Source organism: Salvelinus sp. IW2-2015, unplaced genomic scaffold, assembly GCF_002910315.2.
Source record: "Salvelinus sp. IW2-2015 unplaced genomic scaffold, ASM291031v2 Un_scaffold16461, whole genome shotgun sequence".
NCBI classification, from domain to species: Eukaryota; Metazoa; Chordata; class Actinopteri; order Salmoniformes; family Salmonidae; genus Salvelinus; species Salvelinus sp. IW2-2015.
This window is the reverse complement of record NW_019957597.1, coordinates 98,040-116,384: the sequence shown is the minus strand read 5'-3', so window position 1 is coordinate 116,384 and position 18,345 is coordinate 98,040. Positions and strand designations below refer to the sequence as shown.

Sequence of the window (18,345 nt, the reverse complement as noted above, 5' to 3'; positions counted from 1 at the left end):
TATTAGCATATACATTTTATTTAATTCACTGTCTACGTGCATAACCTGGTGGATTTGTTGTTCAGCAGCATCATGGGAAGCCCCCTACTATATCAGGAGCTCTTACAGAAGGCTTAAGCAGTGTCCAGACACCAGTCCCGCTTCAGAGTAGTGGAGGACACTTGAATCAGATTGGTCACATTTGATCTGGTCACTGGTCAAAATACTGTCCTGGAATTCACCTAACCACCATACGGAATCATGGCTCTCTCTGAATATATTGTCCCTGTCCATACAGCCAGTGGGGTTCTCAGTCCATTGAGCAGACAGGAAGAAAGAACTCTCTGGGAAAAAGCAAGGTGGAGGGGTATGTCTTATGATTAACAACTCCTGATGTGATTGTGGTAACGTACAGGAACTCAAGTCCTATTGTTCTCCCGATCTGGAATAACTCCACCTGTACTGTCTCCCCCTTTTAGATGGTAGCAGGTTGAACAGGCCGTGGATCGGGTGGCTGAGGTCCTTGACCTGGCTGAGGTCCTTGACCTGGCCTTTCTGTGACACTGGGTACTGTAGATATCATGGAGGCAGGCAGTGTGCCCCCGGTGATACGTTGGGCTGACAGCACCACCCTTTGGAGAGTCCTGTGGCTGTGGATGGTGCAGTTGCCATACCAGGCGGCGATACAGCCCGACAGAATGCTCTCAATGGTGCATCTGTAGAAGTTTGTGAGGATCTTAGGGACCAAGCCAAATGTCTTCAGCCTCCTGTTGCACCTTCTTCACTACATACAGTTGAAGATGTAAGTTTACATACACCTTAGCCAAATACATTTAAACTCAATTTTTCACAATTCCTGACACTTAATCAGAGCAAACATTCCCTGTCTTAGATCAGTTAGGATCACCACTTTATTTTAAGAATGTGAAATGTCAGAATAATTGTAAGGAGAATGATATATTTAATATTTCATTTCTTTCATCACATTCCCAGTGGGTCAGAAATGTACATACACTCAATTAGGATTTGGTAGCATTGCCTATAAATTGTTTAAGTTGGGTGAATTTCGGCCCATTCCTCCTGACAGAGCTGATGTAACTGAATCATGTTTGTAGGCCTCCTTGCTCGCACATGCTCAGTTCTGCCCACAAATATTCTATAAGATTGAGGTCAGGGCTTTGTGATGGCCACTCCAATACCTTGACATTGTTGTCCTTAAGCCATTTTGCAACAACTTTGGAAGTTTGCTTGGGGTCATTGTCCAGTTGGAAGACCCATTTGCGACCAAGCTTTAACTTCCTGACTGATGTCTTGAGATGTTGCTTCAATATATCCACATTATTTTCAATTCCTCATGGTGCCATCTATTTTGTGAAGTGCACCAGTCCCTCTTGCAGCAAAGCACCCCCACAACATGATGCTGCCACCCCTGTGCTTCACGGTTGGGATGGTATTCGTCGGCTTGCAATCCTCCCACTTTTTCCTCCAAACATAACGATGGTCATTATGGCCAAACAGTTCTATTTTTGTTTCATCAGACCAGAGGACATTTCTCCAAAAAGTACAATCTTTGTCCCCATGTGCAATTGCAAACCGTAGTCTGGCTTTTTGTATGGCGGTTTTGGAGCAGTGGCTTCTTCCTTGCTGACTGGCCTTTCAGGTTATGTCAATATAGGACTGGGATTGATTTGCACTTTTCACACCAAAGCACGTTCATCTCTAGGAGACAGAACGCGTCTCCTTCTTGAGCGGTATGATAGCTGTGTGGTCCCATGGTGTTTATACTTGCGTACTATTGTTTGTACAGATGAACGTGGTACCTTCAGGCATTTGGAAATTGCTCCCAAGGATGAACCAGACTTGTGGAGGTCTACAATTTTTTTTCTTTGAGGTCTTGGTTGATTTCTTTTGATTTTCCCATGATGTCAAGCAAAGAGGCACTGAGTTTGAAGGTAGGCCTTGAAATACATCCACAGGTACACCTCCAATTGACTCAAATGATGTCAATTAGCCTATCAGAAGCTTCTAAAGCCATGACATCATTTTTTGGAATATTCCAAGCTGTTTAAAGGCACAGTCAACTTAGTGTATGTAAACTTCTGACCCACTGGAATTGATACAGTGAAATATAAGTGAAATAATCTCTCTGTAAACAATTGTTGAAAAGTTACTTGTGTCATGCACAAAGTACATGTCCTAACCGACTTGCCAAAACTGTAAGTATTGCTATGAGACTTGTTTCTACACCTTGATTACGGCCACCAACTGTGGTAAATTCAATTGATTGGACATAATTTGGAAAGGCACACACCTGTCTATATAAGATCCCACAGTTGATAGTACATGTCAGAGCAAAACCAAGCCATGAGGTCAAAGGAATGTCTTGTAGAACTCTGAAACAGGATTGTGCCGAGGCACAGAAGGGTACCATGTTTGAGGGATAGATGAACGGAGCAAAGTACAGGACCTCAGACTGGGGCGAAGGTTCACCTTCCAATAGCACAACAACCCTAAGTACACAGCCAAGACAACGCAGGAGTGGTCCGGACCTGTCTCTGAATGTCCTTGAGTGGCCCAGCCAGAGCCTGGACTTGAACCTGGTCGAACATCTCTGGATAAACCTGAAAATAGCTTGTGCAGCGACACTCTCAATCCAACCTGACTGATCTTGAGAGGATCTGCAGAGAAGAATTGGAGAAACTACCCAAATACAGGTGTGCCAAGCTTGTAGCTCCATACCCAAGAATACTCAAGGCTGTAATTGTTGTAGAAGGTGCTTCAACAAAGTACTTACTGATGTTAAATTGATTCATTTTTTCATTAACAATATATATATATATATATATATATATATATATATATATATATATATATATATATCTTTCACCTATTTTGTGCTTTTGTTCATTATAGGGTATTGTGTGTAGATGTTAATGTTTTAATACATTTTAGAATAAGGCTGTAACGTAAAAGAATGTGGAAAAAGTCAAGGGATCTGAATACTTTCCGAACGGACTGTACATACATAATTATATTCCGGACTCTGACCTTGCTCGTTATAATATTTCTTAATTCCTTCCTTCATCTGGTTTGGTTTTGTTAGGTATTACTGCACTCTTGGAGCTACGAACATAAGCATTTCACTACACCCGCGATAACCTCTGCAAAATATGTGTACGCGACCAATACAATTTATTTTGAAGTCCACAATTTCAAAACATTGTTCTCTCCATAGCAAAGCTACCTTACTTGCTGTACTCATTACTCCACCCAAGAAACACCCACATCAAACCACACCCCCAAGATAACTATTGTACGCCTTCCGCATTTCTTAATGGGCATTGATGAAAAAACGAGGCCAAATCACAAAGTGCAGTCGCCCTTTAAACACTGACATTAGCTTAAAGGGAGCGATAATGTGAAGGCCAATAGAACTTAGCGCATATTGGTGGTTTAACGAGAAATCACCTCGTGTTGAGACATCGTTCAATGTTGGTTGTAATTGACCCACTATGGAAGAACATCTTCAATCCTCTGACAATATAAGAGGGACAAAGAGCAAAAGAGTGACATGATATGTATATTTTTTAAGCCAGAAACAAACAAGTCCTTGAACCTCACCCAACAGACTCTGCCAGGGGTTTAGTAGAATCTTCAGACACAAACACATGGCAGGCAAATCTCTGGTCAGCTGGGTGTTTTGTGATGAAGCCAAAGTACCTAAGGGGATACCATACAAGCCACACATGGGTAAAAAAATAAGAAGAAAATACAGGGGTCAGAGGAGCGAAACCCCAGAGGGAACCAGGTTCCGGGAGTAAAATAATTTTGACATGTAAAAATGCAGATTTTACAATGGAAGGTACCCAGAGTGATTATTATTCTGCATTTCCTCCACTGCTTGCGCAATGACTCTCCCAAAAAGCAAAWTTTTATTTGAATACAGTGAGCATGACTGACAAAATGTAATCCAYGTCCAGGTACTTACTTGCTGTTCTTAGGGTGATAGCCACAGAAGGAAACATTCTTCAACTGGAAGAAGTGGCTGCACTGGTTACTCTGTGATGACAGACAGACACACATACACACATCTATATTATAAACTAGTGGTGGATTTGCGTACTTAAATTTTGGACGGACTTTCTACATTTTGGGCTCAAAATAAGTGCATCGTCTGGGACCATGGGGGGGTAACAATGGGAAACTGTGATGTCACAAGGCAATGCACACTACATATGAACGCAACATAATTCTTTGGTACAAACCTCATTGACCAAATTCTATGGCTCTGAAAAACAGGTGTTGGGGGTAAAAAGTATCCACCCTCCATGTCAACGACTGCATTTCTCATGGAATTTGCTATCTGCTTACACCACATCATCTGTAGGAGCTGTAGCTAGTGAACCTTATGATTGGCAAATTAGATTAGCTATTAAAACAAATCATAGCCTTAATGTCAYCWAAGAACCCACTGATYGTTACATAGCTTTACTTCAGCTTAGGTGGGCACCGCTGTTGCCAYATGAAATTCTCACTTGCTTCTATACAATACAACTGGATTAAGATGTGTGGACTGCAATACCCTGTAGTGCCCACACTGAGGCGTTATCAACCTTCTTTACTGGGAATATTTCCCTCAGTGTGATCTTGCTGGTCAGAGGTTTGGATAAAACATCTCTTTGTATCTAGTCTTTTGCAAGCCAGACGCAAAGTTTTGTAGTTGTACTTTGGTCCAAACTAAACCGCTGTCTTTCTAACATACGCTGAAGGTGTGCCTTAAGAAGTGTGTGTGTGTGTGTGTGTGTGTGTGTGTGTGTGTGTGTGTGTGTGTGATGCAAATGCATGTGTTGAGTGTGTACGTGTGTGTGCATAAATCTGAGTATGTCTGTCTGTGTACCTGTCCTGTGTGCGTGCGCATGTGTGTGTGCATGTGCAGGTGCGCGTGGATGTTTACAATGTGTGTGCATTTGAGTGTGGAACCTCTTACTCTGTCAGAGGCGTGGTAGTCATCCTGGACGAGGAGCTTCACGCCTTTCACGTTGATCTCAAGGATACAAGACGAAGGTGGGTTATACTGCACTGTCATCCTCCTATTGGTGGCAATCTGGCGACAATCAAAACAGCATCAGCATCCTTTGAGAAAAGCAGCAGCTGAAACTTCAGGCCCGGTAAAAAAAATAATTAAAAAAAATCTTGTGCACCCTTATTCTATTAATTGGAATTTAGAACATGAACAGGGGAAGAGGTGGGTTATTGGTCTTAAAATTCTAGTGGCATCTCAGCTAGAAATGCACACTATATATCCAAAAGTATGTGGACACCCCTTCAAATTAGTGGATTCAGCTATTTGAGCCACACCCATTGCTGACCGGTGTATAAAATCGAGCACACAAAAAGTCAATCTCCATAGACAAACATTGGCAYTAGCCAGTAGCCAGTAGCTTCAGTAGCCTTACTGAAGAGCTCAGTGACTAGAGCTGCCCCGGTCAACTGTAAGTGCTGTTATTGTGAAGTGGGAACATCTAGGAACAAACGCGACTCAGCCGCAAAGTGGTAAGCCACACAAGCTCACAGAACGGGACCGCTGAAGTGTGTAGCGTGTAAAAATTGTCTGTCCTCTGGAAGCAACGCCAAGCAGCCACACACAAGCCTAAGATCACCATGCACCGTGCTCGTCGCCATTAGACTCTGGAGCAGTGGAAACGTGTTGGAGTGATGAATCACACTTCACCATCTGGCAGTCCGACAGACGAATCTGGGTTGGCGTATGCCAGGAGAACGCTACCTGCCCCAATGCATAGTGCCAACTGTAAAGTTTTGTGAAGGAGGAATAATGATCTGGGGCTGTTTTCATGGTTCAGGCTAGGCCCCACAGTTCCAGTGAAGGGAAATCTTAACGCTACAGCATACAATGACATTCTAGACAATTCTGTGCTTCCAACTTTGTGGCAACAGTTTGGAGAAGACACTTTCCTGTTTCAGCATGACAATGCCCCTGTGCCCAAAGCAAGGTCCATACAGAAATGAAATGGTTTGTCGAGCTCGGTGTGGAAGAACTTGACTGGCCTTCACAGAGACCTGACTTCAACCCCATCGAACACAATTGGGAAGAATTGGAACGCCGACTACAAGCCAGGCCTTATCGCCCAACATCACTGCCTGACGTCACTAATGCCTAGTTAAATAAAGGTTAAATAAATAAAAATGAATATTGCTCGTGGCTGAATGGAAGCAAGTCCCCACAGCAATGTTCCAGCATCTAGTGGAAAGCCTTCCCAGAAGAGTGGAGGCTGTTATAGCAGCCAAGGGGGGACCAACTCCATATTAATGCCCATGATTTTGGAATGAGATGTTCGACGTACAGGTGTACACATACGTTTGGCCCTGTAGTGTAGCTTTTGAGCAATGGCCAATACCTCTTTTCAACCTGCCTCTGCCGCTGTCCTCTTTTCTTTTCTATTATGTTTTAATGATTTCCTGTCTTAACCTTCCTAATTTGTGATCTAAGATTATTCTGCTGTCAATGCTTGTTTGTGTGATACAGGGTTGGGGTCAATTCTGAAATGAGTTGCGAATTCTATTCTTAAATTTGAATTGAATTTGAATTGCCCACACCCCACAGGAAACAGACTTTGAAATTGAATTCAATTAGCTTATTTATTCTACACATTACTACACAAATAAATACAAAATTGTAACCAATACTATGTATAAGAATCAAACTATGTGGTTGAATCAAAGGAATGACACTCATGTCTTATTTGAATGGCTTTGAATTAATTTACTTCCTTTAATTAAAATGAAATGACAATTTTTCTGCCTTAGGGATGTGTCCAATTCCAATTAGAATATTAAATGAATGCGTTGAATTAAATTCTGAATTCCGACCCCAACCATGGTGTAATACCATACTATTTTCATAGAGAACATACTATAGTGTTTACCTCTCTCACTTTCTACCCCATTATTTCCCATCTTCCTACTCAATCCATCTGTCTCTTCAACCATATCTGTCTCTTCCTCCTCCTCTCTCTCAGTTAATGATTATGGTTTTCATTGGTAATGTGCCAGTTGACATCTCTCTCACACTCTTTCTATCTTCTCACTCTTTCTACCCTCTCACTCTTTCTTTCACAAGCACACACACAGCACATCCCATACCTTCTGCATAGCTGCACACAGAACATCGTTGCCTTTGTGGTAGGGCACTTGGACTGAGCCCAGGAATTTCATGTGGTATCTGTCTACCCATTCACTGCTCTTCACTGTGGGAGAGAGAGATAGAGAAAGATACAAAATATAAACTCTAGATGCTCAGTACATTTAACGGCGCAATATGTAGAAAAAGCTCTGCCATTTCCTGGTTTCTAATGACAAAAGCAAAATATAACATAGAGAATAATTGTACCATCAATAACTGTCATGGACCGCATAAAGATTTACCCTCACCTGTTTTCGTATATTGCAGCATAGTAACTAGTAACCACTTAACTATCCTCGAGGTAAGCAACATTCCATCCTTCACAATCCTGTAAATAATAGTTCGACATCTGTAAGTATTCATATTCAAATCAAAAAAACTTAATTTGTCACATGCGCCGAATACAACAAGTGTAGACTTTATTGTGAAATGCTTACTAACAATCCCTTAACCAACAGTGCAGTTCAAAAAGAGTTAAGAAAATGTTTAGCAAGTAGACTAAAATAAAAGTAACACAATAAGATTAACAATAAAGAGGCTATATACAGGGGGCACGGGTACCGAGTCAGTGTGTGCGGGTACAGGTTAGTTGAAGTAATTTCTACATGTAGGTGGGTGTGAAGGGACTATGCATAGATAATAAACAGTGAGTAGCAGCAGCGTACAAAAGGGAGGAGGGTCAATGTAAATTGTCTGATGCCGATTTTATTGATTGTTCAGCAGTCTTATGGCTTGGGGGTAGACTTGGCGCTCCGGTACCGCTTGCTGTGCGGTAGCAGAGAAAACAGTCTATAACTTGGGTGTCTGGAGTTTCTGACAATTTTATGGGCTTTCCTCTGACACTGACTATTATATAGGTCCTGGATGGCAGGAAGCTTGGCCCCAACGATGTACTGGGCCGTTCGCACTACCCTCTGTAGCGCCTAATGGTCAGATGCCGAGCAGTTTCATAGCAGGCAGTGATGCAACCAGTCAGGATGCTCTCGATGGTGCAGCTGTAGAAACTTTTGAGGATCTGGGGACCCATGCCAAATCTTTTCAGTCTCCTGAGGGGGAAAAAGTTTTGTCGTGCCCTCGTCACGACTGTCTTGATATGTTTGGACCATGATAGTTTGTTGGTGATGTGGACACCAAGGAACTTGAAACTCTCGAGCCGCTCCACTACAGTCCCATTGATGTTAATGGGGGCCTGTTCGGCCCGCCTTTTCCTGTAGTCCACGATCATCTCCTTTGTCTTGCTCACATTGAGGGAGAGGTTGTTGTCCTGTCACCACACTGCCAGTTCTCTGACCTCCTCCCTATAGGCCGTCTCATCGTTGTCAGTGATCAGGCCTACCACTGTTGTGTTGTCAGCAAACTTAATGATAGTGTTGGAGTTGTGTTTGGCCACGCAGTCGTGGGTGAACCGGGAATACAGGAAGGGACTAGGTACATACCCCTGAGGGGCCCCAGTGTTAACCTGTTTGGGCTAGGGGGCAGCATTTTCACATTTGGATGAAAAGCGTGCCAAGAGTAAACTGCCTGCTACTCAGTCCCAGTTGCTAATATATGCATATTATTAGTAGATTTGGATAGAAAACACTGAAGTTTCTAAAACTGTTTGAATGATGTTTGTGAGTATAACAGAACTCATATGGCAGGCGAAAATCTGAGAAAAATCCAACCAGGAAGTGGGAAATCTCAGGTTTGTCGTTTTTCAACTCTTGGCCCATCGAATACACAGTGTCTATGTGGTCATATTGCACTTTCTAAGGCTTCCACTAGATGTCAACAGTCTTTCTGTGCTTCTACTGTGAAGTGGGGGCGAATGAGAGGGGATTGAGGTCTTCCAGAGTGCCACGAGCTGACCATGCACGTTCACGTGAGAGCGAGCTCTGTTCCATTGCATTTCTGAAGACAAAGGAATTCTCCGGTTGGAACATTATTGAAGATTTTGGTTAAAAACATCCTAAAGATTGATTCTATACTTCGTTTGACATGTTTCTACGGACTGTAAAGGAKATTTTTGACATTTCGTTTGCTCCTAGTGATTGCGCGTCATAAATTTGGAATACTGGGCTAAACACGCTAACAAAAAGGAGATATTTGGACATAAATGATGAACTTCATCGAACAAATCAAACATTTATTGTGGAACTGGGATTGCTGGGAGTGCATTCTGATGAAGATCATCAAAAGGTAAGTGAATATTTATAATGCTATTTCTGACTTATGTTGACTCCAACATGGCGGATATCTTTGTGGGTTGTGTTGGTCTCTGAGCGCCGTACTCAGATTATTGCATGGTTTGCTTTTTTCGTAAAGTTTTTTTGAAATCTGACACAGCGGTTGCATTAAGGAGAAGTATATCTTTAATTCTGTGAATAACACTTGTATCTTTTATCAATGTTTATTATGAGTATTTATGTAAATAAATGTGGCTCTGTCCAAATTCACGCAATGTTTTCGAGGCAAAGCCAAATGTAAACTGAGATTTTTGGATATAAATATGAACTTGATCGAACAAAACATACATGTATTGTGTAACATGTTGTCCCGGGAGTGTCATCTGATGACGAATATCAAAGGTTATTGATTAATTTTATCTCTATTTCTGCTTTTTGTGACTCCTCTCTTTGGTTGGAAAATCGCTGTATGCTTTCTGTGACTAGTTGCTGACCTAACATAATGATATGTTCTGCTTTCGCCGAAAAGCTTTTTTTGAAGTCGGACACTGTGGTTGGATTAACGCGAATTGTATCTTTAAAATGGTGTCTAATACTTGTATGTTTGAGAAATTTGAATTATGAGATTTCTGTTGATTGAATTTGGCGCCCTGCAATTTCATRGGCTGTTGGCAAGGGGTGGAACCCCATTCCTAGACAGGTTAAAGATCAGCATGGCAGACGTGTTGTTGCCTACTCTTACCACCTGGGGGCGGCCTGTCAGGAAGTCCAGGATCCAGTTGCAGAGGGGGGTGTTTAGTCCCACAGTCCTTAGCTTAGTGATGAGCTTCGTGGGCACTATGGTTTTGAACGCTGAGCTGTAGTCAATGAACGGCATTCTCACATAAGTGATCCTTTTGTCCAGGTGAGAAAGGGCAGTGTGGAGTGCGATTGAGATTGCCTCATCTGTGGATCTGTTGGGGCAGTATGTGAATTGGAGTGGGTCTAGGGTGTCCGGGAGGATGCTGTTGATTTGAGCCATGACCAGCATTTTAATGCACTTCATGGCTACCGGCGGTAATCATTTAGGCAGGTTACCTTTGCTTCCTTGGGCACAGGTAGGTCTGTGGTCTGCRTGAAAAATGTAGGTATTACAGACTCGGTCAGGGAGAGGTTGATAATGTCAGTGAAGACAGTTGACGGTTGGTCCGCACATGCTTTGAGTACACGTCCTGATCATCTGTCTGGCCCAGCGGCTTTGCGAATGTTGACCTGTTTAAAGGTTTTGTAATTCCTTGTTAATGTGTGTTCATGTACTTCTCATTATTACACCATTTATTGCTTTAATGATGTTAAAAAAGATAGCTAGATAAAACGGGATTAGCCGACCCCATTGAAATGTATGGTGTTTAGCTTGGCAGTTAGCTAGCCCCATTGCTATTAATGTTTCTCTCTTTAATTGTCATGCTAACTAATTAGCATGGATGCGTGTGTACGCAAATGTATATCTGTGTATARCTGTGTTAGTATACTCACCTGTGTCCTACCTGTTTAGTCTATTTTGGTTCATCCTGGATGTTCACCTCCATGTACAATGCCCTATCTACAAAGGACTATTGTAGCCTTTATCTATCTTMTGAGACCTGTAAATCATTATTCTCTCCAAACATGTTATGTGTTACTGTTTAGCTTTGATACATCCAATTCTACATGTATCTATATATACACTACCAGTCCACCTACTCAGTCAAMGGTTTTTCTTTATTTGTACTATTTTCTACATTGTAGAAAAATAGTGAAGACACCAGAACTATGAAATAACACATATGGATTCATGTAGTAAACCAAAAAGTGTTTAACAAATCAAAATATATTTTATATTTGAGATTCTTCAAATAGACACCCTTTGCCTCGATGATAGCTCTGCACACTCTTGGCATTCTCTCAACCAGCTTCATGATGMAGTCACTTGAAATGCATTTCAATTAACAGGTGTGCCTTCTTAAAAGTTAATTTGTGGAATTTCTTTCCTTCTTAATGCATTTCAGCCAATCAGTTGTGTTGTGACAAGGTAGGGGAGGTATACAGAAGATAGCCCTATTTGGTAAAAGTTGAAGTACATGTTATGGCAAGAACAGCTCAAATAAGCAAAGAGAAACGACAGTCCATCATTACTTTTTGACATGAAGTTCAGTCAATACAGAAAATTTCAATAACTTTGAAAGTGCAATCGCAAAAACCATCAAGCGCTGTGATGAAACTGGCTCTCATGAGGACCGCCACAGGAARGGAAGACCCATAGTTACCAGGATAAGTTAATTAGAGTTACCAGCCTCAGAAATTGCAGCCCAAATAAATGCTTCACAGAGTTCAAGTGACAGACACATCTCAACATCAACTGTTCAGAGGAGACTGTGAATCAGGCCTTCGTGTTCGAATTGCTGCAAAGAAACCACTACTAAAGGACACCAACATGAAGAAGAGACTTGCTTGGGCCAAGAAACACGAGCAATGGAGATTAGACCAGTGGAAATTTGTCCTTTGTTCTGATGAGTCCAAATTGGATAATTTTGGTTCCAACCGCCATGTCTTTGTTAGACGCGATGTGGGTGAACGGATGATCTCCGCATGTGTATTTCCCACCGTAAAGCATTGAGGAGAAGGTGTGATTGTGTGGGGGTGCTTTGCTGGTGACACTGTCTGTGGTTTACTTAGAATTCAAGGCATACTTAACCAGCATGGCTACCACAGCATTCTGCAGCGATACGCCATCCCATCTGCTTTGGGCTTAGTGGGACTATCATTTGTTTTTCAACAGGACAATGGCCCAACAATCTCCAAGCTGTGTAATGGCTATTTTACCAAGAAGGAGAGTGATGGAGTGCTGCATCAGATGACCTAGACTCCAGAATCACTCGGCCTCAACCTAATTGAGATGGTTTGGGATGAGTCGGACCGCAGAGTGAAGGAAAAGCAGAATATGCGGGAACTCCTTCAATACTGTTGGAAAAGCATTCCAGGTGAAGCTGGTTGAGAGAATGCCAAGTGTGCAAAGCTGTCATCAAGGCAAAGAGTGGCTATTTGAAGAATCTCAAATATATTTAGATTTGTTTAACACTTTTTTGTTTACTACATGATTCCATATGTGTTATGTCATAGTTCTGATGTCTTCACTATTATTCTACAATTTAGAAAATAGAACTCTAAAACTTTAGTCCGGTAGTGTAAGTGAGAATATCATACTTACCTTTTGTTCATGTTGTGCCTATAATTTTTGTGCATACAGTTTTAGACTTCTGAAATTCAATCTTCAAATTATATCTCCAGCCTGGTTCTTGGAGGATTAGTGTTAAGAAAAGTTTAGCTGGCTATCTAGCTAAAGAAGCGCTCATTGGAGCATGCCTTTAGTGAGAACTGCAAACATAATGTATTATCAGCTGTTTGAAGCTGGTGTGCAGACCTGAATGAGGCTATCATTTTGATATCATGAATGGTCAGTCCTTGCACCCATAGCTCTGATGACTGGTTACATTTCTCCAGTCCCATCCCTCAGCTGTTTACCAAATCAATGGCGGGGTGTTGGCTTTGTTATTGTTTGAACTACAGATTGCCCCTTTAAAGTGCTGCAAATACTCATTTAGCATTTTAGCACGGTCTAAATAAGCAGGGATCAAKMCACTGCACCTTTGAAGCTCTCTGGCTCCTTGGCGACCTCTYTGGCGTAGTAAGCAGGGAAGATGCCGCGGGTGCCTGTACGCATGTTGTAGCCTTCGTACCAGTAATCCTCTGCTTGTACCTCCACCAGTAGAGGGTCATCCACCTCCAACTCCAGCTCGTCATCATGGCGAGGGACAAACCTGTAGTCGTCACAGAAACAGGGACAAACAGCCAGACAGAGAACCTGTTCATGCTTAGAGAGACACTTTTTTAACTGTGTAACGTTCAAGTCCACACCTGTGTACTTTGGCTGGTAACAGATACAGTGCACTCAGCTTATAAGATTCACAGATATACAACTGAACTGCTTATGGTGGTCAAACACCATAGCRAAGAAATACTCCTACTGTGTCATGTGTCATTTGGTGTCATGAATCACTTGGTTCAATCATCATGATCAAACTGTTTAATATTTGTCTTCCTTAAAGGGGTAATCTGCAGTTGCTACATCATTTTTTAAACTTTTGAATTAATTCATTGATTCTTGAAGAATATAACCTGCGTCATAAGCTTAGTTCAACTGTCGTACCTCATCAGAAACCAAAATATAAGCGTGTTTTAATCTATGGTTTTGTAAACAGAGGGTGCATGACAGTACATGAAGGATTACTTGTCTTATACTGTTCAAATGTATGACGAAGTTACGAGTAATGGTAAAAGGATCACCAAATTGAAACATTTCTGTGGTAGTACTTCCATGAATTTCACTGTAGTGTTGGCCCTCTATGTTGAACACAGAAATATATTTTATATTTGAGATTCAATACACCAAACGACGCGTATTGAGCAGCCCGTTGGTTTGGCAAAAATCTGTGTCGAAATCAGTCAAACACTCAATATTTATTGAAAATGGTATTGTATTTTTTGCTTTCAAGAGGTCTGGAGGGTTGAATTTTTCTGAGAGCCGATCTGTGACCTGCAAAATAACATACACTTGTTTAATTGATTTTATGACTCTAGATTTTTCCACCTTGCCGGCTTGGGGATTCAAACCAGCAACCTTTTGGATACTGGCCCAATGCTTAGTTTAAAGATAATTGACATTAGATCATAGTTAGCTTAGCACAATTGTTGGAAGTCTCAAGGTACAGTAGCCAGCTCCTCTCAAAAGCATGGAAAAATTCCAAAAATAACTGCATTTAAAACAACTAGAATTGAAATAGCTGGGTGGTTAGCACTTTCTATGTATTTTTACAAGTATACATAAAACTATACAATTTCAATTCTAGTTGTTTTAAATGCAGTTATTTTTGGAACTATTTGATGTAAAATACGATTTTTTTTAATCTGCCGTAGGCGCAAGAAAAGGCTATGTGCAACCTATCAAGTCAACAGACAATGCTTCAGTTCTGAGCTAGATAGCTGGTAGTTCCATCACATGTCCAATATAATTTGTGAGTGTGCTGTGGGAATTTATAAAATAAAAATTACTATGTAGGACTATAAATGACCAACCAACCAGCTTTGAAATCYTTAGAAAGTATATTTCCCTGCTTTTGAGAGGAGCTAGCTACTGTTTATTTATTTTTTATTTAACCTTTATTTAACTAGGAGTCATTAAGAACAAATTCTTATTCACTATGACTGTACCTGGAGAATACCAGAAAATTGTGCTATGCTAACGATAAGCTAATGTCAATTACCTGCAAACTGCAATGCCGAGACATAACAATGTTATTGATGAGTTCATCTGACTAGGTAGGTAAAATAAAGAGCTAAATCCCAAATCTCGCAGCATCCCTTTAAAAAGGAAAAGTTTCACACATATTAAAATGAGAGTTCAGTTCACATAACAGTGGTTGAACTTTAATGATGGGACAGACATAAATTAATCACTAATCGCATGAAATCAATAATCTTCGGAAATTACTTTGTCAATGCAAGWACATAACTATAGCTTTACAATGATGGTGAAAAAGTGGAGAAATGTTGAGGTTAAGTGGGTTAAAATCATCCCAGAAGTCACATGGCAAGTGACATTACAAAATGCAGATTTTTGGCACTTCATAAATGTTTTATTTATTGGCTTGTCCATGTGGTCAACATTAAATGAAACTTAATTTAATATACTGTAACCGTCTTTTAAAATGCAATATTTGTGCTCAATTTCTACTGAAAATATCAAAGGGACGCAAAATGTACCCTATTTGTGGAATGACGCCAATATACATAGGTTTTTCTGCTCTACTGATTCCTAGAGACTCATTTGGCCTGTCAAATCTATTTGTCATGGAGGATAACTTTACAAGACACCTTACTAAAAGCTACAAAGCAAGGCTGAAGTGCAAAAGGTCAKTTACTTTAGTGGTTAGGATTACCAAAGTGCTCTGTGTAAGWATGARGGGTTAGAGGTCTTTGTTTAATCAGTGCTGGGATGTAGTTGTGGGTTCTAATTCCCACTTAAGCTAAACTRAYKAAAYAAAAGAAACGTCCTCTCACTGTCAACTGTTAATTTTCAGCAAACTTAACATGTGTAAATATTTGCATGAACRTAACAAGATTCAACAACTGAGACATAAACTGAACAAMTTCCACAGACATGTGACTAACAGAAATMTAATAATGTGTTCCTGAACAAAGGGGGGGTCAAAATCAAAAGTAACAATCAGTATCRGGCCCTAGACCTCACCCTCCAATCCAACAGGTCCCAGACGTGCTCAATGGGATTGAGATCCGGGCTCTTCGCTGGCCATGGCAGAACACTGACATTCATGTCTTGCAGGAAATCTCGCACAGAATGAGGAGTATGTGTGAATTCGTCATGCTGAGGTCTGTCAGGATGAGCCTGCAGGAAGGGTACCACATGAGAGGAGGAGGATGTCTTCCCTGTAACACACAGCGCTGAGATTGCCTGCAATGACAACAAGCTCAGTCCGATGATGCTGTGACACACCGCCCAGACCATGACGGACCCCCACCTCCAAATCGATCCACTCCAGAGTACAGGCCTAGGTGTAACGCTAATTCCTTCGACGATAAACGCAAATCCGACCATCACCCCTGGTGAGACAAAACCCGCGACTCATCTGTGAAGAGCACTTTTTTGCCAGTCCTGTCTGGTCCAGCGATGGTGGGTTTTGTGCCCATAGCGACGTTGTTGCCGGTGATGTCTGGTGAGGACCTGCTTTACAACAGGCCTACAACCCTCAGTCCAGCCTCTCTTACCCTATTGCGGACAGTCTAAGCACTATGCAGGAGATGTGCATTCTGGTGGTGTAACTCGGGCAGTTGTTTTGCCATCCTGTACCTGTCCGCAGTTGTGATGTTTGATGTTACGATCCTGTGCAGGTGTTTCACGTGGTCTGCCACTGCGAGGACGATCAGCTGTCCACCTGTCTCCTGTAGTGTGTCGCGTCTTAGGCCGCCTCTTCACAGTGCACGGAAACATTACAATATGCCCTGGCCACATCTGCAGTCCTCATGCCTCCTTGCAGTATGCATAAGGCATGTTCACGCTGATGAGCAGGGACCTCTGGGGCATCTTTATTTTGSTGTTTTTCAGAGTCAGTACAAAGGCCTCTTTAGTATCCTAAGTTTTCATAACTGTGACCTTAYTTGACTACCATCTGTAAGCTGTTAGTGTCTTAACGACCGTTCCACAGGTGCAAGTTCATTAATTGTTTATGGTTCATTGAATAAGCATGTTTAAACCTTTTACAATGAAGATCTATGAAGTTATTTGGATTTTTATGAATTWWCTTTGAAATACAGGGTCCTGAAAAAGGGACGTTTATTTTTTTGCTCGGTTTATATACTGAAAGTATGTTCTTAATAAGTCACTTTGTATAAATACCTGCCACATTTKATTAGCAGTAGCGCAGTTGACGACAATGATGATGGTGACCAAGACAATAATGATGTGATGATGATAATAAAGGTATATCTCACCTGTAGACGGCTCTGTGACTCTGTMCCCTCTCCTCCCCATTAATGAAGCAGGAGAACAAGCCAAACGACTTTGCACCTGGAGAAGTCGAAAGCAAAAGAGAATACTTCAGAATAAAGAAACACTCTTTTCAAAGTATACCTAACAGAATACACACTGTACTTACAACAATCACTTTGTTTATTTATCCCTTATTTAATAAAAGGCATCCCGCAAGATTCTACTCTGGGTCCAGTACTTTTTAATGTCTACAGTGCCTTCAGAAAGTATTCATACTCCTTGACATATTCCACATTTTGTTGTGTTACAGCCTAGATGAAATMGATGTTTTTCTCCCCCATCTACTCATAATAACCCATAATAATGAAGTGAAAAATATTTGTAGAATTTTTTGCAAATGTATTGAAAATTAAATGCAGAAATATATTGAATACATACACTACTGTTCAAAAGTTTGGGGTCACTTAGAAATGTTCTTGTTTCTGAAAGAAACAAATAACATCAACATTGATCAGAAATACAGTGTAGACATTGTTAATGATGTAAATGACTATTGAAGCTGGAAACGGCAGATTTTTTATGAAATATCTACAGAGGCCCATTATCAGCAAGCATCACTCCTGGGTTCCAATGGCACATTGTGTTAGCTAATCCAGGTTTATCATTATAAAAGGCTAATTGAACATTAGWAAACACTTTTGRAATWATGTTAGCACAGCTGATAAAATGTTGTTCTGATTAAAGAAGGKATAAAACTGGCCTTCTTTAGACTAGTTGAGCATCAGCGTTTGTGGGTTCTATTACAGGCTCAAATTGGCTAGAAACAAAGAATAGAAAGAAGAGTGGGAGGAACAACTGAGCAAGAGGACAAGTACATTAGAGTGTCTAGTTGGAGAAACGGATGCCTCACAAGTCCTCAATTGGCAGCTTCATTAAATCGTACCCGCAAAARACCAGTCTCAAAGTCAACAGTGAAGAGGCGATTCCGGGATGCTGGCCTTCTAGACAGAGTTGCAAAGAAAAAGCAAAACAGTTGAAGTCGGAAGTTTACATACACATAGGTTGGAGTCATTAAAACTAGTTTTTCAACCACTCCATACATTTCTTGTTAACAAACTATATATAGTTATTGGCAAGTCGATTAGGACATGCTGGACTTGCATGACACAACAAGTAATTTTTCCAATAAATTGTGTGAGACAGAGATTATCGTCACTTGTACACTGGCATCACACAATTCCCGAGAAGCGGTCAAAAAGTTTACATAAATGTACAACCTAAGTTTGATACTGTGCCTTTTACTAACAGCTTGGTGAGAAATATTTCCAGAAAATTATGTCATGGCTTTAGTAAAGCCTTCGGCTGATAGGCTAATTACATAATAGTAAACAGGTCCTTGTACCTGTTAGAACTGTAAT

General features: G+C 41.1%; 1 protein-coding gene across 1 annotated transcript in view; it reads right to left on the bottom strand.

The window, feature by feature from the left end:
* The window catches only part of LOC112080729 (C-Jun-amino-terminal kinase-interacting protein 1-like), a 74,616-nt gene that overhangs the window by 5,419 nt on the left and 50,852 nt on the right, over nt 1-18,345 (bottom strand). The window contains exons 6-11 of the mRNA XM_070442674.1: nt 16,930-17,005; nt 13,009-13,181; nt 7,141-7,244; nt 4,967-5,083; nt 3,968-4,038; nt 3,601-3,699 (exon numbers count right to left, since the gene is read on the bottom strand). Coding sequence (XP_070298775.1) covers nt 3,601-3,699; nt 3,968-4,038; nt 4,967-5,083; nt 7,141-7,244; nt 13,009-13,181; nt 16,930-17,005 — 640 coding nt within the window. The remainder of the gene's footprint in view (nt 1-3,600; nt 3,700-3,967; nt 4,039-4,966; nt 5,084-7,140; nt 7,245-13,008; nt 13,182-16,929; nt 17,006-18,345) is intronic.